General features: G+C 41.1%; 1 protein-coding gene across 4 annotated transcripts in view; it reads right to left on the bottom strand.

The window, feature by feature from the left end:
• The window catches only part of ABCC4 (ATP binding cassette subfamily C member 4 (PEL blood group)), a 284,074-nt gene that overhangs the window by 7,546 nt on the left and 250,317 nt on the right, over positions 1–26,211 (bottom strand). For 3 of the 4 annotated variants that reach the window (XM_060636846.3, XM_078432437.2, XM_060636844.3), the window contains 4 exons: positions 24,431–24,520; positions 16,377–16,549; positions 15,840–15,945; positions 6,888–7,022 (listed from right to left, as the gene is read on the bottom strand). In XM_060636846.3, coding sequence (XP_060492829.3) covers positions 6,888–7,022; positions 15,840–15,945; positions 16,377–16,549; positions 24,431–24,520 — 504 coding nt within the window. The remainder of the gene's footprint in view (positions 1–6,887; positions 7,023–15,839; positions 15,946–16,376; positions 16,550–24,430; positions 24,521–26,211) is intronic. The other variant, XM_081794994.1, reaches the window with a different exon arrangement.

Here is a 26,211-nt window from a genome sequence, read left to right as displayed (position 1 = left end):
CCCAAATCAAGAGTTGGATGCTCAACCGACTGAGCCACTTAGGCGCCCCTCTACCTCATTTCTTAATACATGCAGGTCATGACTGATGAAACAGATTTCATAACTCCACAACCGGATCACAACCCAAAGTCTGAAAAACAACATACTAGAAGACAGAGTTTAGCTAACTAAGAGAGAAAGTAGCATTTAAAACAAGTAAGCAATGGGGCGCCTGGGTGGCTCAGTCGGTTGAGCATCTGACTGTGGCTCAGGTCATGATCTCGCGGTCCGTGAGTTCGAGCCCCACATTGGGCTCTGTGCTGACAGCTCAGAGCCTGGAGCCTGTTTCAGATTCTATGTCTCCTTCTCTCTCTGACCCTCCCCCATTCATGTTCTGTCTCTCTTTGTCTCAAAAATAAATAAACGTTAAAAAAAATTAAAAAAAAAAAACAAGTAAGCAAGTAAAATAAAAAAGCTTAAGTATTTTTAAAGATTTGACAGTAAACAGTATAAGGAAAACTAAACAACAAAAATCTGGTGGGAGCACAGGGAGAGAGGGAAGAGATGTTGTCATTGTTCATAATGGGGAATCAATAATAATAAAGTGTTCCCAGGAGAAATGAAAGGTACACACATAAAACAATGAGCAAAGAAAAATAAATAGAGGCACCTGGCTGGCTTAGTCAGTAGAGATTGAGACTCTTGATCTTGGGGTTGTGTTCCAGCCTCATGTTGGGTAGAGATCAATTAATTTTTTTTAGTCTTAAAAAAAATACATACTAATTAAAAGGTTAAAAAAAAAGGAACACTAAAAGCTGAAAACATAATAGAAGTATGGTGATTCTCAATAAATGTAAATGGACTAAACTCATCTGTTAAAAAAAGGAGGACTAAGATTAAATCTCAGAGCTAACTGAACTATATGCCATTTACAGGAAATATTTCTGTAATCTGATACTAAAAGACTAAGATATACCAGGTGAATGAAAACAAAGGGAAAAGCAGGAGACTCAACTGGAATTTTGAATCAGCTTGCCTGCATTCAGGGCCAGGTGCATTAAATGAAGCCAAGAAAGAAAAGCACTTTAAAATAGAAGAAAATATAATTCACAGTGAAGACCCAAGTCAAGAATATCTGTGGAATAAAAAATGAGAACATAAAAATTAAAAACCAAAATGACAAGCAAAGCAAAAATGACAAGAACTACAAAGTGAAAGGTTGTAATAATATAAGACTAACATAATGTGTCACATCAAATGGACCAAAATAAGGAGAAGATCTAAATAATTACTAAAGTAAATCTAATTAAAAGTCATTAAATGCTATACTGTAAATAAACACTAATCCATCTTTTTAAACACGTGAAAAACATTCACAAAAGTTGACTATGCACTAGAACACAAGAAAAGTATTAACAAATACTGTTTCTGGGGGGAAACAGCATAGACAACTCTATGATCACAAGGCAATGCAAATCAACACTGATGAGTAAACTAGAAAACATAAAAAAAAAACCAAAACCCCACCACCAGGAAGTTTTAAAGGCCCCTTTCTCAATTTTTGAACCAAAGAGAAAATTGAAAATAAAATTTTAGGGGCGCCTGGGTGGTCAGTCGGTTAAGTGTCCAACTTCGACTCAGGTCATGATCTCACAGTTCATGGGTTCAAGCCCCACATTGGGCTCTGTGCTGACAGCTCAGAGCCTGAAGCCTGCTTTGAATTCTGTGTCTCCCTCTCTCTCTCTCTCTGCTCCTCCCCCACTCATGCTCTGTCTCTCTCTAAAAAATTAAAAAAAAAAAAAAAAAAGAAAACAAAAAAGAAAACAAAACTTTAGATTTGTATTTGAAAACTTAACTATGACAAAAGCACTGCATACCAGAACCCAGTAGCGTATAACATAGCATATAGCTAGAACAGTCTTCTGAGAAAAGTTGACTGCCTTAAAATATTTATATTAATGAACAAGAACGAATGAAAACAAATGCATTCAAGAAACCACAATAAAATAAACCAAAGACGGTATTAACACATATAAAAGCAGAAAGTGATAAACTGGAACACAGAGTACAAGAATCAGTAAGTAAATCTACCAGCTCATTCTTTGGGAAAAGAAAACTAAACTGTAACAACTTAATTAGAAGGAAAAAATGGGGAGAAGAGAGTGGAGAAAGCATAAATACTATGTAGCCATTAAAAAGAATGACATAACCAGGGCGCCTGGGTGGCTCAGTCGGTTAAGCATCTGACTCTTGATTTTGGCTCAGGTCATGATCTCACGGTTTGGAAGTTCAAGCCCCACATCGGGGCCTCCGTGAGATTCTCTCTCTCTTTCTCTCTGTTCTTCCCCCACTTGTGCTCTCTCTTTCTCAAAACAAATCAACTTTAAAAAAAAGATAATTATATGCATTGATATAATATGAGATACATTAACTGAAAGAAGTAAGAAACAGCTGTCACTTGTGCTCACAAAACAGAAAGTATATATGCACAAGTCTGTGTTGACAAATGGGCTATATCAGCAGAAGGGTCAACACAGGTGTCAGGGCTCTGTCCTGAAGAGTGGGTGGATGACTTACCTTTTATTTATAAGCTAAAACAATCATTTTAAAAAAACTGTGAAGTTTTTGAGTTTTATAGCATTAGTTTATATCATCTGTTAAAAAAAACTTATTACTAAAAACAAATTTAGAGTCTCTAAAGCTTACCTAGGAGAACTTTGGGTACTTCATTTGTTATTTTAGGGAGGTAATGGTTCAATCCACAGCCTTTAAAAAACCAATCCCCTTTCGTTGTTGAGAGGGAAAACTCTTGTATTTGTAAAAGTCTCGGCATTCTTCAAAGCAGGTAAGCATACAGTGTCTCATCTGATCCTTGTAGCTAGGCCTTGCTGTAACCCCAGCACAAGTGAGGCAAGGGCAGCTCAGAGACCTCAGGAGACATACGGGGCCATGGGGCTGCTAAGCGTTTCTACCAATTCAAACTGGTCCAGGCTCCTAGAACATAGGATTATCAGGATTTCCTAACTTTGGGGTTACAGCTGGTGATTTCACCAATAGATAAAATGGCACCTGTTATATACTGGGAACAAAGGAACTCCAAAAAACCTCAATTAGGTCTGCTTCATCATGGAGGAGAATGAATGACAAGATTCACCTCGGTTATGGGCTGAACTGTGTCCCCTCGAGATTTGTATGTTGAAGTCCTAAGCCCTCAGTGTCTCAGAATGTGATTGTATGTGGAGATAGGGTCAGTTAAGTTAAAATGAGGTCACAGAGGTGGGTCCTAATCTAATCTGACTGGTGCCCTTGTATGAGGAGTTTAGCACTCAGGCACACACAGAGGGCAGACCACACTAAGACAAAGAAGATGGTCATCGACAAGCCAAGGAGCGATATTTCAGAGGAAACCAACCCTGTCGATACCTTGATTTCAAAACTCCAGCTTCCAGAACCGTGAGGAACAAATTGCTGTGGTTTTAAGACACCTATTCTGTATACTTTGATGGGGTAGCCCCTAGAAGACTAACGCACCTCCCCGCTTTATGTACCTAAAAAGTACTTCTCTACCATTCCACAGATCATCTCTGAGGGTCAACGAGAGTAATTACGCTTGCCTATACCAACATTTGAAGAGAAACAACTATGTGGTCAAGACAACGTTGACGTGGAAGTACCTTTTTCTAGATGTTGCATTTTCTTTTCAAAGAAACGAATTCCAACCTGTCAGGAGCCGAAAGCTTGTTAACTTACACCCATCTTCCTACTGTCATCATTCTCAGTGATGCTTTGATATTTGATGGCTGCACATTTAAAAAGTTGACAATCTGACAGCCTGCTCTAAGACGTCCAAGCATGTACAGAAGTAATGTCAAGAAGATACTCAACTGGGATACGTATTTCCTTACGTCTTTCCAGAGAGGTGACCTGAGCCTCTGAGATCCCAGAGGGATGTGCTGCCATTATGTAAACCTGGCCCCACATTGGATTCCACATGAGAAAAGGAGCAGGGTTTTGAAATTGGACATGTGGACCACAGCAACTCTCAGCTTCACCCAGCAATTAGCCCTCTGCTCTCCACTGACCAGCTCTGTGACCTTAGGTGAGTCCTCAATCCAGTCTCCTTGTCCATGAAGTGGGATAAGAAAGAACCACCAGGAGGATTAAGTGAACTCACACATGTGAGAACCACGTAAGATAAATGATACAGAGCTATACGAATGTAGCACCGTTAATATTGCTATGTTAGGTGCAAGATTACAGGACCAGGAATCCCAAGGTTTCTAATTGCAACCTCTGAGCATTTCTGTACGTATGTCACACTTGGTTAAAACATTTCTTAAAAGAGCAGATGTCTAATTCTGTGTCTGCTGCAAATGAGAGCTAACGTAAGTTATCTATATATAGGACCACCTTACTTCTAAGGGGCCTTAGCTTCCTATTTGTAAAAAGAGGGTGTTGAACTATACCATCTTCTGTTATCTGGACCCATCTGTGATTTATTTGTCATTACTCAACGCCTTGATGATACACAATGATAACAGATTTTTAAAACGGAGGCTTTGACACGTAGGTGGGGACACATCTGTTTGATGTGAAATGCCTGAGGTCAGAGAACAAAGGGGTTTGTAAGATTCCTGGCTGTTTTACGAGCAGATTATACAGGGGATCCCCAATGACTGACTGCCTGGGTCTTCCGAGGGAAGAAGCACCGACTGGGAGACATCCAGTTGGTGAAAGTCTCTGCATTTCAGCCCTGAAAGCAGTACACTGGCTTCTCTACATTCATGTACAATGGAAGTACTTATGAAAAGTTCAGAATTCAGATTTCCTCATCCCTGACCCTGGGTGTAAACTCTGATTCTGCCAATTATCCAGCCAGCTGTGTGACTCTGAGCAATTTCCTTCCCCTCTCAAAGTCTCAGCCTTTTTTTTTTTTTTAATGTTTATTTTTGAGAGACAGACAGTGCAAGTGGGGAGGGGCAGAGAGAGAAGGAGACACAGAATCCAAAGCAGGCTCCAGGCTGTCAGCACAGAGCCCAATGTGAGGCTGGAACCCACGAACTGTGGGATCATGACCTGAGCTGAAGTCGGATGCTTAACCGACTGAGCCACGCAGGCGCCCTTCAGATACCCAGCCTCTTACACCGGCACCAAGACAAGAGAACCTACATCACACACGATGAGTGTCAGAGCCTCATCCCGTACCTCCAAATTGCTCAGCACATAAACGGAGCATCTCTGCTCTTCTCAGCTCTTGGATTTATTATACTGGGGATATCAAAGAAATACTTCTGACGTGTTTGTTAGTCCCCAGCACGATACTGCGGGCACACATACACATTTACCGAACGGTTTTTGAGGATGAAGCAGCATTTGAAGAAGTGTTCTACGAACGGTGGCAGTTACAGCTCTTTATTTCTGAGTTGGAGGGATGAGACGAAACAGTGACAGAAGAGAACTTAAGCTGTGTTTTGGATAAATCTCTCACACACAAGGGCTGTTAGATACTGGGACAGATTTTCTCCTGTTGTCTTTAATAGATACTTAAGATATTACACAAGTAATTTTCTCTTGCAGTGAAAATCTGGGAAATGCAGAAAAGGATGAACAGAAAAACGCACCTATGATTATAATGCCCAGGGAGAAATAGTTCTGATGGGGAGCTTCAAGACTACTGATCCCATGCCATCCCAACCACACACCTCAAGGGGCAAGAACACCTGACTTCCCTTTCTTCCTTCCATCAAGCCAACTCCCACCTTGTATCAGAAAGAGTTACAGGTGGCTGCAGGACATTGGCTAAGTCCCTTAAGCCAGGCCGCAGTTTTCACATCACACGTGTAGAATGAGAAAATACATTACTTATTGGAAAGATACCAGATAATCTGAATTTTTTTTAAATTTATTTTCTTAATATATGAAATTTATTGTCAAATTGGTTTCCATACAATACCCAGTGCTCATCCCAAAAGATGCCCTCTTCAACACCCATCATCCACCCTCCCCTCCCTCCCACCCCCGACTCTGAATGTTATTCACTGAACATCAGCACCATGTATAGTGCTTAGTACTTGCACACACATCATCTCTGTGAAAATGCTTTGTACATCTCCAAGCACCACTCAGACTATAGCGTTAAGGTGGCAGAGATTCTTTTTTTTTTTTTTAATTTTAATGTTTATTTTTGGGAGAGCGAGCGAGAGAGCATGAGCCTGGAGCCCCAAGGTAACATAGATTCTTGATCATCCCAATGACCGTTTCATCATCTAGAAGGCAGAGGAAGCACAAGGGGGTAACTAGGCCTTCTTCTAAACCACCACGAATTAGGGAGAAACCTGGGCAAGAAGTGTATCATGTGGTTTTCTTTGCAAATTATAAAACAGAAAAGCAACCTACACATTTCCCTGCTAGATATTTCTAGACCCAATGGACAACATCCCACATTCTTTTTTTCTAAAAACTCTCAAAATTTCCTGGATGTGCCTTGACCGTATTTGCAACTCAAATGTGAGCGCCGATTAGAATGAAATGTAACAGGCCTGCAAAATGTGGAAGTTCTGTGCCACATGAGAATCTGAAAGCATGGAGTTCAACATGTGACATCTCTCTAGAACTGGATCTCTCGCTCCTCTTGGGCACAGGTGCTTGCGCCCCGCAGCGCCCCCACGTGCCTGCGCACGCGAGCATGCGCACCTGGGGCACCCCCACTCCCCCACCGATTCTGCCCATTCTCAGCAGACCTGACTTCAACCTGGGACGTGTTGTTAAGACCCAGTCGTGAAGCGTTGTCTCCGAAGGCTTATAATTGAGAAGGGCACAGGGTGCTTGTTAGAGCACCCCTCGTGCCAGATTGCGAGGAGTGAAGGGCTGAGATGAGCTTTAATTACCGCTCCTCACGGCCCGCTTACCTGTTTTGCTGTTTCGATGAGGGCAGCGGCTTCTGCCTGGCCCAGCTGCTGCACCATCTTGTAAAACAGGCTCTCTTCATTCTGCAGCAAAACATACGGTTCATCATATTCTTTCAGTCTTCCTGAATCCAAAACCTGTTAATCAGCAGAAAGAAACCCATTAGCACACAATGTTTTGCAGTAACATATTATAAGCCAGACAATATTTCGGAAAGGGGCCGGAGAAGGAGAATAGAGAGAATCCATTTGGGTGGTAGGCCTGCCTGGTGTTTAAACGGTTTGATTACCCTGTTTTACTAGGCAGACAAAGGCCTAGCCCGACCTTTTATTATTATAATGTTATAGGAAAGGAAGAAAATGAAAGTTTTAGACTATGATTATGGGCACTCAGCAGTCCTGTGGCGTTTTATATTCTGCCAAAGGCTTTTGGGGTTGTTATTAGTGCTTTTAGCTCTCAGACTCTGAGCTTTGAGGGTTATTTATACATACATTCAGAGTTGGGAAATTTCTTGATTTAGGAAAATCAAACTCAATTTATGAAAAAGTAGGGTGATGTCATCCAGGCCAGATGGCAGGGACCTGAGAGCAAATTAGCTGCTAAGCTGGTCTGACAGAATCTGAGCAATATCTGGAAAAGGAGTAAATGCTTCTGGAATTTCTTTAGGGTCCTGGAATATGTCAGCTGGTAAGAGGGGACAAAATACCCGTCAGCGAGATTAAGGTGCGCCCTGAAGTTGGCTTTGGTGGGAGCTTATTATTCTGGGAGTGAAAGGCTGGCTAAAAGAGCTGCTCCCTAAGCAGCTTTAGCATAATTGCTCTGCACAGAAGAAATCTCTAGAAATCCAATTTTCTCTCTGGATAAGACTAAAGAAGTAATTAAGAAATTGAGCTCCAAATTCCAGCGATCATGGCCTGCACAGCACATGGGGGCAGCCCAATCTCAATTGTAGAGGATCTGAGTATCTGTTTGCACAAGTATCTTTCCTGCTTCCTTTTCTCTTTCTTCGGCTGCCTGCCTTTCAAGCCATTTTATTGCTCATTAATATGTCCACTAATTGGAAATTGAAAGGGAGAGGAAGGGGCTCTTAACTCTGCATTTCTACTTATTAGTAGCTCTGGTTAATGGTTTGGGAGGGAAGAAAAGAGTCTGAAACCATTGGCCCAGATGATGTACCTAGGAAAACAGTTCTGATGTTAAGTGGTGCTAAGTTCTTCATTTAGGCTGTATTCAGAGTAAATTTATCTTAAGGGAATATGCTGAAACTCTTAAGCCGGACACGGGCTGTTTGTCCACATCTAGGTATTGCAGTTAATTCTGTCCCGTGGTGTTTAATCGGAAACATTTATTAAGTCTCATAACGGGCATTTTCCTGTTAATCTTGTGTTTACTACTGTGAATCACTGCTAAGGGCAGTTTTCTCAAAAGAGTTCAAGAGTAATTGAATCTGTCACATCCACATAATAATTAAAACGTCCTATAATTTGGCATCCAATTTAGATGCCCCAAATGTGTAATTTTACTTAAGCATAGCATTACAGACCATAGCCACTCCTCCTGATGTTGAAGAAGAAGAAAAAAACCAATTTTAAAATACAGGTTTCTCTCATGCTGAAGACTAAGTAAATAAGCGAATCAAATTACTTCATACAATGAAGAACCTGATATTCTGCAAAAGCAACAACTTTTAAAAATCACCAGAGCTGGTGGAAAAGGAGTTCTCCAACTATCAAGACTGTATGCAATTTTTAATGGAATGAAACTATTTACTGATATTTTGTCCTTGTCCAACTTCCTACTTTATTCAAATTTGAATGAACAGCACATTTTTCCATTTTCTCTCCTACCGTCTGAAAACACACAAATGCCACTAGATGAGCAGTTCTCAGAATTGACCAGTGTCTGAAAAGGCAGAGCCAGAAAAAAATTAATGCTCTTAAAAAGCAATAGAGTTAACAATATAAATGACCAAAAGATTTATTTTGGTCAAAATACTTTGAGCCTTACGAGTATTAAATATAAATGCAATTTAACAAAGAATGACTACCTTAAGATAATATTTTAGAAAGTCACCTCGTAACTAAAATCGTGGTCTTTTGAATTTGGAAAAGAAGAAAATAGCTGTGGATTGAACACTCATTGTACTACATGCTTTGTAGACATTGCTGTTAATTCTCAAGGTATATAGGGTACATAATGTCCTTCCTCCCTTCCTCCCTCCCTCCCTGCCACCCACCACCTATTTATCATTTTTTCCTTCTTAACCTCCATTCTCCCATCCATCCATCCAGGAAATACTGACACCTAATATCAAAGCACTGTTTTAAGAATAGGAGATTCAAAGATGAGCAAGATACATTCTGTCCAGAAATTCACAGACAGAGACGAAGACTGAGGGTGCAGAAGTGTTAAGTAACTTAGCTGAGGCTACAGAATCAGTAGATGGCGGAAGTGGGATTCAAACACAGGTCCGAACCCCTATTCTTTCCATGTGCGTTCCCAGAGAAAGACATTTAGATTACTTATTATCAGATACAATATAAGGGAGATGAGAATTTTAACTTCAATTTTCTTTTTTTTTCCCTAATGTTTATGAGAGAGAGAGAGAGAGAGAGAGAGAGAGAGCGTGAATATGGGAGGGGTGGATAGACAGACACAGAATCCGAAGCAGGCTCCAGGCTCTGAGCTGTTGGCACAGACCCCCAATGTGGGGCTTGAACTCATGAGCTGTGAGATCATGACCAGAGCTGAAATTGGATGCTTAACCGACTGAGCCACCCAGGCGCCCCTAACTTCAATTTTCTAAGATACCTTTCTATATGTATAATACCTTACATTAACTTTGTATAACTTAAGAAAATATGCCTATAAATGTAAACATTCCCCACTGCATTTTTATTATACTTGGGGCTCACATTATTTACTGTGTGCCTGGTAGACACTCACAAAAAAAGAAAACCAATTTTATTAAACTTTCAGGATTAATAAAGAACAAGTAATATGTGGCAAAAACACATTTGAGGAAAATAAGTAAACTTTCATTAATTCCTGAATTTGTTCAGCAAACATTTATGGCATACTTAAGTGCATTCATGTCATCATGACAGATGCTGGAGAAGAGGCAAAAGAGATTTAAGCCACAGCCCCTGACATTCGGGAGCCTATACTAAGAGAGAGAAGAAAGACTGCCAGTGTCTATACTGGAAGAAGAAAAAAAAAAAAAGCACTGGCAGAAACAAGAGTGTGGAGCCGCCAGGACTCAGGCCAGGCGCTACAGAGCCCCTCGGGGCGCAGACTGAGAAAAGTCCTGGAACAGAACTGTATACATTTTGCCTTTACATTTACTGGTTTGAGCAAAGATTCCAGGTCTTTTATGATAACTGCACACAAAGCAACTCCAATTTTTAAAAAATGTTTATTTAGTTTGAGAGAGCGAGCAAGCACACACATGCTCACACACAAGCACGGGAGGGACAGGGAGAGAAGGAGACAGAGAATTCCAAGCCGGCTCCACACTGTCAGTGCAGAGCCCAACACGGGGCTAGACCTCAGGAGATCTCACGAACCTTGAGATCATGACCTGAGCCAAAATCAAGAGTCGGACGCTTAACCGACTGAGCCACACAGGCGCCCCTCCAAATTTTCTTTATGTACAGAAAAACAGGTATAATTTTGAGTTTTTATCTTTAACATCTTCCGTAACTGTAAGGCTCCTGTGATCTCCTGCTGTGCCCCCTATAACCCAAGTTAAACTACAAATGAAACCACACATTCAAACTGGTGTGAGAGCAATCCTATGGTGCCGGGATCTCTCCAGGAACACCAACCTCAAATCACTCGCGTGCTCTCGCTGGTTAAAGAAAAATCCATTATATTGGATGAGTCAGTCAGTTACATAAACTCCATGAAGATGTGCTTATCAGGCCTGTGTATCTGCAGATATGGCAGGGAGCTGTCCTAGATATAAAAATTAAATGGACCCATTGCAAAATAATCTAATCCATTTTAAACACCAGGATGCTGTATCAGTGATGGTGGGGTGGCTGCAGGGAGAGGCGGGTGTGGAGGGGGTGTGCAGGGCAGGGTGGAAGAAACCTGACAACAGGAAAGAGATGCCTGGAAGTTTTCGATCGGCAATAAGCAACAGAGGCAGATCCCACTTAACAGCAAGCAGAGTGGGAAGATCTGAGTTTCAGACATCTGCTTTTGGTGGCCTGGAGACAAAGGGGCATAGGGACAGTTCTCCAAGCTTGGGAGTTGGGTTGGGTCCCTCACCGGTAAGGTGGATGGCTGTGAGGTTCTCTGTGATAAGATACGGTGGCAAGTGTTACTCAAAACCCTCTCTTAGGTCTTGAAATGGTCATTGTGACTTGGGGAAGATGAAGGCCAGGTCACAGCGACTGCCACAGCGGCTCCCCAAATTCCTGCTATTGTATGGAAGCACACACCTCCTTTCCCAAAGTATTTCTTCTTCCGGATTGTGCTTTCAACCTTCATGTTAGTTATTTTTCCCTCTGAAAACATGAGTGGAAATCTCCTGGTGTATTTTTTTTAAGGAGCTTTTCTCTTCTGTGACGTTCTGAGATACAGGCTTATCAAAAGTTCCATGAAGGTGAAAAATTGAATTTAAATAAAACTCCAGGTAGCCTGAGGTGTGTTTGTGCTCTCCCAGGTGGGTATGCTACAGCAGTGTGTGGGTTTGATTTCTCTGGGGAAAACTCTACTGAAAAGAGGCTTGAGTTTAGGATGAGAGGTAAAGATTAGAAAACTGTAAGGTGGCCCATAAGCAGAGAGGTGGAATCTGGGTTTCTCAGCCCCGGCTTTCCTTCTCCAGACCCCCTAAGTCCTGGGAGCGAAAATGCTGAGCAGAGACGCAGTGTTGTTGCACCAGCTGTATGTCTGCTGGTGTTTCCTTCGCTGCTGCTACCAGGGAGAATCCGGGGGTGCAGTGAGGACTGAGGGGACACAGAGACGAGAGAAAAACGCTGTGCCACTGGCTGAAGAGACGGCAGGTCACAAGTAACCAGCTAATCCTAAAACTACAGGGAAGAGCTGTCTTTAACGCAGAGACAGTGGTGAGTATTAGGAGAAAGAGGATTTCTAATTTGTCTGTCTTGCTCCACTGTTTTGTGGCAACTGAGCAAATGAGGAAGATTAAATTAGCTGTCATTATGACTACATCATGTTTAATAAAGTTAAAATTGAGAGAACATCTTTGTAAAATAGAATTCTAAGCCTAACACATTAATGGCGCTTAATGAACCAAAACTGGGTAAATCCCTTTGGAGAGCCAACACATAAACAAAGCTATTAATTAGGTCACAGTTGTTTCCCAACAAGCCTTTTGTTTGATTTACTTACAGTAAACAAAACCATATCCATACGTCTTTGTGCAGAAGTATTCACCAGTGCAACAAAATGTAATTATTACACCGTGAGCGCGTGCAATTACACGACTTTACGATGACAAGGCTGTGGTTATGCCCTTCATTAGCATCCGTCACTTCCCCAGCCCCTCCGTGAGCGACCGCCACCCTCTGGAGCAGGAGGCCTTGCCACTGAGTGACTCATCTTTATGTCCCTAAAGCTTTCAGAATAACAGAACAGATGATCACTTGCTTTTGGAAAGGAAATGGGTATTTCTAAAACCAGCAAGAAAAAAAAAAGATTGCTCCAAAAATCAAAGGTTCAAGAAGGAACATTATTTATGGTGTTTTGCTAGACTAAAAGCCAACTAGTAATCAGAAGTTCTAGAATAAAACAGAAGGCTTCTCCCTGGAGTGGATGGAACACAGAGGACGATTCCCTGACGATGAACGAGAGAATGCGTGCCACTTGGATCCCCTGAGGTCTGATCCTGCCATTCCCTGTCAAAAGAGTCAGCAAACCAAAACCAGTTCTGACCAAGATGTAAGCAGGTGGCCAAGTTCACCTGCCCGCGATGTCCCTGACAAGCTCTCAGCGGGAGTGGGGGGGGGGCCTGGACTGAAGTCCCTCATCACTGGAGCTGGGAGTGGGAGCAGCAGCCCCACAGGAACACGCAGAGCCCACCATGGAAAGTAAGGTCCTTCCCAGCAATGGTCACAGACTCTAAAAGGAACCCTGTGCTTCCTGTCTCCAAACTGACTTCTCCCTCAGTCTCCCCAACTCCTCCAAATCTCAGGCCCCTTCCCTCACACCCCAGGCTCCACCCATCACATCGTCATTTACCTGCTCTTAATCCAACCATCTCACCATTTCCACTGCTGGCGCCTTAGTCTAAGCCACCAACATCCAGCTGAACCAAAAGACAAACGACAGTTTTAATAAGCGATTTTAACTCTCTCTTTAAGGAAAGAAAGAGAACACAGCAGGGCCAGGTTCAAAAGGATGGGAGGGGCTGTAAACTGCTTTGCAAAACCACATTAAGGATTTGGACAAAGACCCCTGGCCCAGAGAGAAAAACCTAAGCTTCTTGAAATTTATCAGGAGATACTCATAAGGGAAGCATTAAACACACAGACATACTTTGCTAACGGCAATGAGGCGCACTGGTTAAGGGGATACTCAAGCTCACATGTGTGGGTCAAATGCTGATGGGTAATGCAAATGGGTAAGGCTTAGGAATGACCAAAAACAAGATTTAGGAATGACCAGCTGACGAGTCTGTCAAATTCTGTCCTTCTCTGCTGTTTCCCTAAACGATCCCGCATCCCAAGGTGGCAGTATTTCTAAGAATGAGATGATAAAAAGAAGCTACTACCACCAAAATGTTGTAATACCAAAACCTTGAAATAAATCTATACGGTACATTTAGGAGCAAAGGTTTGATGTGAAGGTGCTCTTCACTGAGCTGGAGATTAAGCCAGCTTTCTGCTACTGCAACCAAAGCCTGGTAAAGCACTTCAAACAGGGAAAATTCTAGCATCATTCACTTATTGCGGAAAAAGGAGGCTTCTGGGGACCATCTGTGAAATACAAAGCCGAGAGACAAGAACAAAGTGACAGGTAGCAAGTAGAAATCAAAGGTTATTTTTCCAGTTTCCATTCAAACGGAAGGAATAAGGATGCTACCAATGCCACACAACGTTTCTGGAATCTAAGAGTCACTGTCCCGCCATCATGGAATGTCACATGGTCACTCACAAAAGTCTGCTGGAGTGGCTTGCTTCCTAGTTCTAGGTGTCCTAGTCCACACCAGCCATGCTGCCCGAAGCCTACAGCATCCCTTTGGTTGGGAACACCCAGCTCCTGTTGTCAACCTCGTCGGAGCTCATTCCTGCACAATGTCTAGGCCTGGGGAGCGCCAAGGCTGAAGGCACCGCTTCACTGTGGAGAGTCCGGTTATCTTCTCACTGCCCCCACTGATGATCCCGTCTGACAATGCATGTGAAACGGGGTGGGAGGGAATATTCCAGAAACTGCCCAAAGAGTCAAAAGGGACATCTCTGTTTTCACTGGACGTAAGGAAGCTTGGATATTACTGCTTATTACTGATTACTAACCTGTTTAGTACAGATCATCAAAAACTTGGTTAACCCTATCTGTTGCCTCTCACACGCTGTGTAGGCCTTCTTTATTTACTTCCTCACCACTAATCAAAGCACCACCAGATACTGTGGTGTCTGGTAACAACGGTCAGCATCCATGAGACAGGTGAAAATCAGCCTGTTGCCATGGACTGGGAATTACCCTGAAAATAATACGTGCATTCCTTGGGCTTATTTGTAGCCAAAGGGTTTTCCTTTGAGGCATGGCCTCCTTATCATTTCATAAAACCACATCCTAAGATAACTGAAACTGAGCAAGCAAAAGAGGGAAAAGAGAAGAAAAAACATAGGATAGGGTGAGAGAAAAGGGAGGGAGGATAAAAGAAAAGGAAGGAAGGACTGAATTACTAAGAAAGAAAAAGAAAAAGCCAATCAAACCTGGCAGATACTGGACAGATTTCCAGAGACCAAAGCTTGAAGCCTGCCTTGTGTGTAGTCCCTGGCTGTGCTGTGTAAGAGACCTGCTGCTTGGTCACCTAGTCTCAGCCCCAGATCCACCATTTTTCCTACACTCTCATTTGTTTTCTTCAAACCACATTCCAGAGAGCTTTGGCCAGCTGGTGCTCTGTTGGGTTCCACTAGCAGGGGGCACTTGGGGAAGGGGGTGTTGAAGGTGAGACACAGAGCAAATGGTCACCATGGCCTATGTTGCTCCTGCAACATCACCTGGGGCCCGGGACCTGGCACCACCCCCGCTTCTTCCATTAGAACACACATTGAGAACTAGTCTCATTGTAGTCCCTCACAAATGTAACCAGTGGCTGGGCAGTGACTCTCCTTGGAGGTCTGAGCATGAGTCTTTAGGGTCTTTCTTCTGAGTTCTCAGGTCTAGAGATCTGTCTTGGGGCTCAGTACCTGCTTCCTAAAATCACTACCCCAGTTTTTCTCTTCCACTTTTCCAGCTTTCCAATTCCTACGTTAAATCCTTTCTGTTGAAATACTTTGTGTTTCTGACTACGGCTTCTCCCCTCATAGACTCCCCTTTGTCAGTGCATCTTGTGAACATCCCGACAGACAAGAAATTCTGCAATTTACCCAATAACATCCTGGCAGCCTAAATGAAACGGTAACTTTTTGATTAAGAGAATCCAAAATACTGAAACAACTGTGACATGGTGAGAAGTACTATTTTACCCCTCTGTAAGAAGAGGCCAGATCTTGAATTTGAAAGATTTTCATGGTTGGCCATGTTAAAGGAAAAGAACAATTCAAATAAACTTTTAATATGCAAATATGAAATCATTAGTTTATTTAATAGCACATTATGAAGGTACAGTTAAGTACCTGAGTCACTATCAGGAATGAGAGGAAAAATTAACAGAAAATGAACTTATTAGAGGTTTCTATCAGGTTGTATAAGGAAGGTTAAGCTGAAAAACTGAACATAAATGGAAAAAACTGAAAAGTCACAGGTGAGGGTCTTACCATTATCTTGTCGCTGTCAATAATGGTGTTCAACCTATGTGCAATGGTCAGCACAGTGCACTGGGCAAATTTCTCACGGATTTTTTTTTGTATTAACTCGTCAGTTCTGGAACCAAAAAAGTTGGATTTAGTTCAGTAAAGACAGGAGAAGCAGACTTAAGCCCTAAAACAATCATGACATTTTCATAATGTTTTTAAAAATCAAAAACATGAGATAGTTCTTAAAAAACTGAGTATAAGAAAACCTATTCAGAAGTTTCCTGTTTTGCATATGACGATGTTAAATATGCTTCCCTCCACTTGCTTGAAACTATCAAGGGTAGCACTGAGGAAATCTAGCTGTCTTAGGATGCCTAATAATATCGTTATCACCGTATAACTTCTTTTTGGTTTCTTCCTGCTTTCCAAAATTAACATTACCAATGATATCTTTGGGACAAAGAGAGTACCTGGAAACATTTCTCAGCATCATTAAATGTTTCCCATTTACCACATTTAAAGTTTGGATTCCAAGGTTCATGGACCCCGGTTCTGTACCTCACATCCACATTCGCCGTTGCTTCATCAATGATCAATATTCGATTTTTCCTGAGGATGGCTCTCGCGAGGCACACCAACTGCCTCTGTCCGACACTGAAGTTCGATCCTGATTCTGCTAATTGGGTGTCCAATTTGCCAGGAAGATCTTCGATGCATTCTTTAAGCTGCACCTGTGGATGCAGAAAGGACTTCTTCCTAAACGAAGTAGTAATGAGATAGACAAGCCCACCAGACACAAGAGCTCTGAAGTTCTAGTTCTTCCTACACATCTTACATGTCCAGTCACGTGAATGGGAGAGTTACTTCTAATTACTGTCTACTTAAAGATGGTTGTGTCAACTCAGGCCAGAACTATTCTCTGACTTAGGAGCACATGGATTTTTTTAAAAAATTTTTTAATGTTTTTATTTATTTTTGAGACAGAGAGAGACAGAGCATGAGCAGGGGAGGGGCAGAAAGAGAGGGAGACACAGAATCTAAAGCAGGCTCCAGGCTCTGAGCTGTCAGCACAGAGCCCGACACGGGGCTCGAACTCACAGACTGTGAGATCATGACCTGAGCTGAAGTCGGATGCTAACTGTCTGAGCCACCCAGGTGCCCCTGTTTATTTTTAATTATTTTGTTTTATTTAAAAAAAATTTAGGTTTATTTATTTTGAGAGAGAGAGAGAGAGAGAGAGAGAGAGAGAACGAACCCGCAAGCAGGTAGAGACAGAGAGAGGAGCAGAGACAGAGAGAATCCCAAGCAGGCTTCCTACTGTTTCAAACTCACAAACTGTGAGATCATGACCTGTGCTGAAACCAAGAGTCAGAAGCCCAACCGACTGAGCCACTCAGGTGCCCCAGGAGCACAAGCTTAATGGGAATCAAGACTCTTCTCTGTTGCCATCAGCAGGCATCATCTGTTCATGCATTGAGAAATATGTACTATGTTAAATAATGCTATTCTCAAAGTAAAATACGGAATAATTAATAATGCTCCTTCATAATTTTTAGATAAAAGGTAACAGTAGGAATTTACAAAGACAAAAAGCAAAAAACAGTGGTTGCTTGGGGCAGAGGGTTAACTGTAAACAGAGAAGAGGGAATTTTGGGATGGTGACAGAAATGTCCTAACACTGGACTGCTATGATGATTAACTACAAATTTACCAAAATCACTGAATCACACTTATAATGAGGGAATTTTCTGGCATATAAAATTATTTCTCAATAAAGTTCGTGAAAAGAAATCATCTCAGTGTCCCCCATCCCTGCCACATGATGCCCACAAGGAACCTCCCCCTTGGGATTAATTAAGGAAATCGCTCAAAAAATGAAGGCATTTTTCTCAATGTAGTCTAAACATTTAAAAAAGTTAAAAGGATTGTTACGGTTGAGTCAAGCTTCCCAAAATACATTTTGTATAGGAGTTAGTACACTAAAGAGAAGAAAAAAAAATTTTAATTATTGCAAGAAGCAAGGTTCTCTAAAGGTATAATCTTGTCAGCACTTTACCATTTTGGAAGGTTTTAAAGTTAAAAAAAAAAATTAAACAATGGCAAACCACAGCTCATATATTAGCAAACCTGGAACCTATTTGGGGGATGGCTCTTTCCCAAATTTAATCCATTCTGCTAGACCAGTCAAGTTCATTTACTTCAATCTCGTAAATGTTCTGCAGTGAATGAAAACTCATGAAAAATAGGGCACAACATCACATCTTATTTCCCCCAGACTATGAGTTTAGATAGTGCTTATATTAATCTATCTTCATAAAACTGTAAGTTCCAAAAAACAAACTTTTATTTTTAAACACCAAAGATAAACTGAAACCACACAGTGGTAGAGCTCAGCTCAATGAATACTCGTTTGGGAAAATTTTATAGAACAAGACTAAACTCAGGCTCCACTAGGGAGTTAAAGAACAGAGAATAAATACGTTTCAAATTAAGAGACCAACGGATGAAAGGGTGATGGCCAATAAGCAGGGACACAGAACTACAATGTCAAATGACAAAACACAAGGGTGAGTGAGCAGTGTTTTTACAACATCCTAAATGCTGAAAGTACTTCTGTGAATGGGATTATTGTGCTTTTGATCAAAGTCCAATCCCCAGAAATGGGCAATGTGAGTTAGGATTAAATACAGTATTGGTACCCAGCATTAGCATGAAAGGTAAATAAAATCTAAAGAGGAAGATCTGGGTGGTGGGGGCCAGTCCTTGCACTGAAAATTATGAAGTGGAAGATGTCCCTTTAGTCAACCTCTTCCACTACAAGTAGGAGGGCTCATGGGTGATTCTTTTTATGACACCCATTCATCAATCTATAGCCCAGGTGATGGAACTGACCAAGGCTTTTATCAGCTCTGCCTTCTGAGCTGACTTTTGTAATACTGGTATAAGCCTGACTTCGAAGATAGAACCTCATGCTTGCTCCTGACTCTGATGACAGCTCACCACTAGTCTGGTTTTTGATCCTCCTTTGGGTTGTCCGTATCTGCCTGAAGAAGAATAAACAGGTTTCCCAGAAAACAGGCTTTTCTGAGACACACATTTCTTCATTTATGAATCAGGGTTGATTATAAGAATGATACAAACATGAAGGCCCTCTGTAGTGTTTTCACACATTCAAGTTGTAATTAAGTACTAGAACCGAGAAAAAGGCGAGAGAGGCAGAACACAGGAAGTGGGAGTTACAACTGGAGAATCTGAAAACCTATCTGATAGTAGAATATTACCGTTCCATTTGAGTGAGATAAGGATTATGTAGGAGGATGTCCTTAATCTTATAAGGTATATATTTATGTATCTAAGGGTGAATTGCAACTTATAATGAAAATTTCTGCAATTTGTTTTCCACCAGTTGAGCACCACAGAGACTGCAGAAAAGAGGAAGCAAATGTGGCAATATATTAACCAGTGAATCTAGGTGAAGGGTACATGTGTGTTCATGATACTATTACTTCTACTTTCTTGTGATTTAACATTTTTTATTTTATTTTAAAGGTTATTATTGAGAGAAAGTGCGCACACGAGTGGGGAAGTTTGTTTATTTTTGAGAAAGAGAATCTCGAGCAGGCTCTGTGCTGTCAGTGACATGGGGCTTGATCTCATGAACTGTGACGTCATGACCTGAGCCAAAATCAAGAGTTGGATGCTTAACTGACTGAGCCACCCAGGTGCCCCTGAAATTTTTTAAATAAAAAATTGGGACCTTGAAGACAGACTGCCTAGGCATGAGTACTGACAACTGGGCAAGTTCCTGAACTTTCTCTATCTTAACTTCTTGACCTTTAAATAAAACTGTAATAATTCCAAAGGTGTCTACCTTCTAACGTTGGAATAGAAAATGAGTCCGTATGTGTAGGGTTTCCAACAGTGTTTGATACAAACTAAGAGATCAATAGGTATCATCTATCCATAATGTGGTCAGTTACCATCCCTTCATGTTCTGCTTTATTTTTCTTCTTCACCTATATCAGCACAGAAACTTGGCTACATATGCATTGGTTTTATTTTCCATCTTCTTCCTGAGATTTACTCCAAGAGAGTTACTGTCTCTTTTAATGACTGGAGGGGTTCTAGAATCTATAAGGATGCCTCTCTAAAAAGCTCTCTTGAAGGGTACTTTTTGGATGTGTGAATGAAGCCACAAGTGTATCCCATTTTGTGACATGTGTTCCTATAAAAATTGGAAAATATATCCATATAGATTATCTATACAATACTATTTTCTTACTAAGTGTCACTGTAAAAGAAATGTATTCTTTACAACTATGTACCTTCAAGATATCATAACGTTGTACTTTAAAACGTACAAAGCATATGGGGCGCTTGGGTGGCTCAGTTGGTTAAGCATCCAACTTCGGCTCAGGTCATGATCTCACAGTTTTTATGAGTTCAAGCCTCGCGTCAGGCTCTGTATTGACAACTCAGAGCCTGGAGCCTGCTTCGGATTCTGTGTCTCCTTCTCTCTCTGCCTCTCCTTTACTCATGCTCTGTCTCTCTCTCTCAAAAATAAATATTAAGAAATATTTTAAAATGTACAAAGCATTTAATTAAAAAAATTATAGTTTAAGGAAAACAGGTCAAATAATGGTATTCAAAATGACTTATCTTAGTATAGAGTACTTCAGATTTTTAAGCTTAGGAAAATAATTAATTACAGCAAAATTGAAAATAATACACTGAATTTATAAGACATCCATTTCTATCATCATATACTATGTGTACTGAATCCACCAGGTGCCAGCACCCTCACAGGAGGTTAACACAGATGTCAATGATCTCCACGTTCCGTGGAACTTTCTGACTTTTCAAAGAAGAAAGGCTGATGCGGGCTAGAAAGAGAAGAGAGACACTGAAATGCAGTCAACAGGTGGACAAGGGCTTTTGCTAGAAGAAAGCCAAGAGTAAATGAAGTAAAGGGGGAGCCCATTGACCAAAATACATGGCCCAGGGGAAACTGCAAATGCAACATGTCAGGAAAGCAAGAGCTGAATTACATTTCCCCATGTATACACTGCTGATGCTCAGAGTTCTTGGTCTTGGCTTCCTGTATAATGAGATGTACCTGTATTCTAAGAGAGATACCATCAGTGTTGAATGTAACTAGACGGTTTCTCCACAGTTCTGACATGATGTACCATGTTCTTTTTAAAAAAATTTTTTTAATGTTTGTTCCTTTATTTTGAAAGAGAGAGAGAGAGAGAGAGAGACAGAGACAGAGAGAGCGAGAGAGCGTAAGGGAGGGGCAGAGAGAGAGGGAGACAGAATGCCAAGCAGGCTCCACACCATCAATGAAGAACCTGACACAGGGCTTGAACCCATGAACCGTGAGATCATGACCTGAGCCGAAATCAAGAGATGGATGCTTAACCAAATGAGCCACCCAGGTGCCCCAATGTACCATATTCTTGGTCGCATATCCCAGTATTAAAGCTGGTTTTTTGTTTTTTTTTTTTTTAAAGAAGTAACATACCGCTGAATTTCTGAGTTTTATCTGGTATGATCTTTTGCCCCTTGACTAATAAACTGCTTCATTTCTAGTCATTACTTACATTTAGGAACTGCTGGTGCTTTGCAAGTGCCCTTACTGCTACTAATTTCTAATGAACTTTCTTTGGTTTATGGCTATTTGTCAATATATGAAAAAAGAGCCTGGATGAGATGGCCAACTGTCTCCCTTCTGAACACCCAACTCATCCAGAGAGGAGGAGAAAACACAGCTAAGAAGACTTAAAAAAAAAAAAAAAAAAAAAAAAAAAAAGCATCTTTTCCTTTTAATTCAAGTTCTTAAAGAAGAGAAAATAGTAGTGCTCTCTTACTGGCTCTCAAGCCGACCCTGTGAACTTGGGTTCCAGTTTCCAGTTTGGCATCACTTGTAGACCAGCTGACCAGGGTGTTCAGTCCACCTTATAGGGAGCTGCCAAAGATACCAGGTCTCCTGCCATCTGTTAAAGAGCAGGACTGGTTATGATGCTCAGGTTCAGATGTAAAGGGATGCAGCAAGCCACGGAGACGATGGGTAGACTGAATAGGATAAATCCAGAAGAATCTGAATGGCATTAGACTTGTATGCTGAATCCTCTGTATGGCGTCTCTCCAGGTAAATGCACATACACTACACCATGGGTACAATTTTTAGGGAAGATTCTTATTCCATAGTGTAAAGGCCTGGAGATTCTAAGGAATCCAGGTGAAGAGTCCCTGACCTACTACAGAATGATCCCAACCTCCCTGAGCAGGCTCATGAAACCCTTACAATGACTGTGAAAAGGTCTATTGCATTTCATCTGCCAGGAGTATGATCCAGATGATAAAAGCAATAAGGTGCATGAGAGAAAATCTGGAGAATGCAGAAAAGTCAAAGAGGAAAAGAAAAAAAATCACTTATCATTACTCCCCAAATAAGCAAGGTTTATGTTTTGGTGCCTTTATCAGGTACATGTTCCAGAATCTATATATGCTTGAAACAGCTGGAATCATACTGTAAAATACAATGATATATCCAAGTTTTAAGAAAATCTGCCAAACCTTTCATTGAAAAACATACACACGTCACGAAGAAACAATTCCTAGAGCAATACAACTCCGGCATGACTTCTCACTCTGAGAGGTAGTGCCGAAGCAATGAGGTCAGCTGCATAAGCAACACACGAAAACCACTCACTTCACTTTGTTAAACCATCATGTTTATTCCTATTTATAGGAAGTTCCAAATGCAGTTGAAAATAAAGGTAAATTTTACCATTACCACTTGCAACACATCACTTTTAGAATTCTAGCAGGCTACTAAATTTTATTTTAATTTTGGCAGAAGAAAGAAGATGAAATACAAGTGATGATCAAAGTTCTAAGATTTTATATGGTTTGTCTCCTAATTAACATTTCTTCATGGTCCTGGGACAATGTGTTTCTAGAGTAATTTTACTATCTGGGAATCTATGAGGAGAGATCTCAAGCTCTGAAACAAAGAGAAAAATGATTTGCCAGTAATTCCTGTTTTATTAAGGTGTGCCACAATTACACCATTAAATTTATCACAGGAGTTCAAGAGCAGTGGATCGTCCTATTTTTCCCTAGGTTTGATGGCTAACTGCTGTTCTACACACCTCCTCTTCTAGAATTTCACTGGAGAAAGACTCACAAACTTAACTGAAATCAGAGATCAAGTGCTTTCAAGTAGGAAGGACAAGGTGAAGTATCCGGCCCAATTTAGGCAAATAAAATCCCTTCAGTTACTGGAAAGCAGGGTGGGTGTGTAAAGACTCAGCACTGACATGCCTTCAGAAACCAGAATTACTGGCAGGAAACCGTCGAGCTTCCAACTCTCCCCGCTCACAGTCACAGCTCACCTATAAACTGAAAGATTTCAGAGTGTTCCCTGGAAGGGTGGCACTAAATGACAAACACACTGAGGCAAAACTGCCACAACGTGAGTGATCAGTCACTGGGATCTGTGCAATTTTTTTTTAAAAAGAAATAAGCCACACGTTCCCAAAAAGAAAAGATCAAATATTTAGTACCTATTTATTAGGTACTTTTTAAATGTTTATTTATTTATTTTTTAGAGAGAGGGAGAGAACAGGAAAGGAGCAGAGTGAAAGGGAGAGAGAATCTCAAGCAGGCTCCACGGTGTTAGCACACAGTTGTGAGATCGTGACCTGAGCCAAAATCAAGAGTTGGACACTGAACTGATGGAACCACCCAGGTGCCCCTTAAGGGCTGACTTTTTAAAAGCAAAAGACTGAGCTAGGTCCCATGAGGGATTAGAAGTCTAAGATTTGGAAGTATGATGTGGTTTCTGACTTCCGGGAGCTTGGAATCAATTGTAGAATGAGGGCAAATACACAGAACGATTAGTGTTAAAATATACAAACCAACAGCATCTTAACAGCCAATATCCTTCCATGCCCTTCCATGCAAGGGCAGGGAATTTCAAAGAGATGGTCCAAATGGGAACACTGCACAAATAATAGAAAATCCTCTAGAGATGAATATACCGGTATAAAAACTTAGCAAAAGTTCTGGGGTCCTGTTACCTACATTTACTCGGTAGCATTAAAATGACACATTTGTCAAAAATAATTATTACACATTCTAGCTGTATTATTTACCTTTACAAACACTTTCTTATAAAACTTCAAAGCATTTCATTAGGATGAGCTCATTTATCTTTCAGTTAATAATGAAAAACCATGATTGTCTCTATTTAGTGGGTGCCCCCTAAGAACAGAGAAGTGAAATATACGTTGCAGGCTAACTGGCCACCAAAACTTGAATCCATAAATATAACCTCAAGCTTTGCTGAAGACAAGTAAGATACGTATCTAGTTGCTTTGCATTCTAGGAAGAAAGTTAACTGTGAAAACATGAGACACTTCATTTTTGGTTCGCATCATCATCAATACATACATTTTAAGTATATCCACGTCATCAATGTTCTCCTGGGTGGTCGACAGTCAGTTAAACCAGTTAAGTTCCCAGTAACTACCTGCAATGTTCCAGAAGTACGTACATATATACTGATGGTAACAAGTTTAAAATAATTGCATTTTATAAGTTACCTCTGTTAAGGCACTCCACAGTTCCTCGTCTGTATGTTCATTAAAGGGATCCAGATTTTTCCTCATTGTTCCAGTGAATAAAACAGGTTCCTAAATATTACAGAATAGTGAATGTTACTACTGTAGCCTCTTTTCATTTTATTTCGATGCTAAATTCCAAAACAGAATTAAAATATAAAAACCAGAATTCACTATAATCATTAACACGAAGGTTGCAGATGCCTGTTTACAAAATAATATATCTATTAATTTTCCATCCTACAAAGTTTAACCCCCAGTGTCTTCCGGACCACTGAACACTAAGAGAAGAAACTGCTGAAGTGTGTCGTCTTAAGAAGAAACTGAAGAAGAGAAATGAAGGTTTGGTTTTTGAAAATGCTTTCCTAGTAATATCTGCTTAAACAGGAAAAACAAGGATATAATTATTTGAGGGGCTTTATATCAAGAGATGTGAGTTTATTATCAATCCTGGTGTGACACTGGAAAACACCAACAGGACGATTAGTTGACGTTTGTGACTCAAAGCAAACTCTCAAGTATGTTCCCATTTGCACTGATGAAGAAGCCAGGATATTTCCTCCTTCTTTAGAACAGTTTTCTTGGATTGGGAATCTGTCCCCATGTGCAAAGGGGACATCCTGTTTTTTGTCCAAAGAGAATGTAAACTAATGGGCCCAGTGGCGCCTTTATTCTCGAGGAGATGCCTATGGTTTTGCATCAGCTAATCCCCACATTATCTTGTCTGTGCATCAGGATTACATGCCTCACAGAACCTCGTTATTAACTGCAAGGGGAGGATAACCTGAAACCCATTGTGACGTGCGTCATAATAAAATGATTTTAATTTAAATAGCTCTTCCTATTCATGTGCTTCAGGAGGAGCCACAATTAAATTACTCTTGCAATATATGCCTCCTTCTGGGTTTCAGGAGAGAATCTGGTGCATAACCTTAGGTAGGCCATTAACGTTTTCTTCTGGAAGGCTCTGATAACCCAGGCCGTAAGAACACGGACAGCAGACACTAGAGGTGGTACAGCACCGAGATGCACACAGATGGGGGAATCAGAGAAGACTGGACTCTTCCACAGGCATCCAAGCACGGCTCGAGGGAATCGCCAGCCTCAAATCTTGCCTGCCTTGCCTGACCTTGGGGCTGGACTATTCCTCCTCTCTTCTCAAAAGCCTGAGAAGACTAAGGAGGTAAACTTTTCTCAAGCCGCGAAGAAGAATGACACTCAGAGAGCCTCCTGGACCGTCTTTTCCTATGGTCTCAATTTTAAGACTGAGGAGGGACAAATGGATGCAGAAGACAGAGACGTGGGCCACCAAAAAATGTGCATGCCTAAAGGCAAATTCCAAATATTGAAAGACATTTAAAAAGGACACATCATTTTTATAAAGTTAAGTGGCCAATATGCCCAAAAGCACTGAAAAATCACTGGTCATTCAACGTTTCAAAAATAAATTACTGAACTGCACGATCCCAAGACCCCAGTTAAAAGTCACCCTTAACTTTCTCATAAGCCTTCTCCCTGCTGCATCTGTGTTTCTCTCCTCTTCTTATAAGGACACTTATCACGGGATATACGCATCACCCAGTCAATCTTGAGATCCTTCACTTAATTACACGTCCAAAGACCACGGTACCAGGGGTTAGGACTTGGGACGTATCTTTGGAGGAACCACAATTCAACCCAATACAGCACCCTTTTTCCTATTATCTACTGCAATACTTATTTTATCTTTCTACTATTTTAATTTTGGGGCACGATTTTATATG

The sequence above is a fragment of the Panthera onca genome, chromosome A1 (assembly GCF_046562875.1).
Source record: "Panthera onca isolate mPanOnc1 chromosome A1, mPanOnc1 haplotype 2, whole genome shotgun sequence".
NCBI classification, from domain to species: domain Eukaryota; kingdom Metazoa; phylum Chordata; class Mammalia; order Carnivora; family Felidae; genus Panthera; species Panthera onca.
Note: the sequence above shows the minus strand (reverse complement) of the source record. Positions and strands in the feature narration are given on the sequence as shown.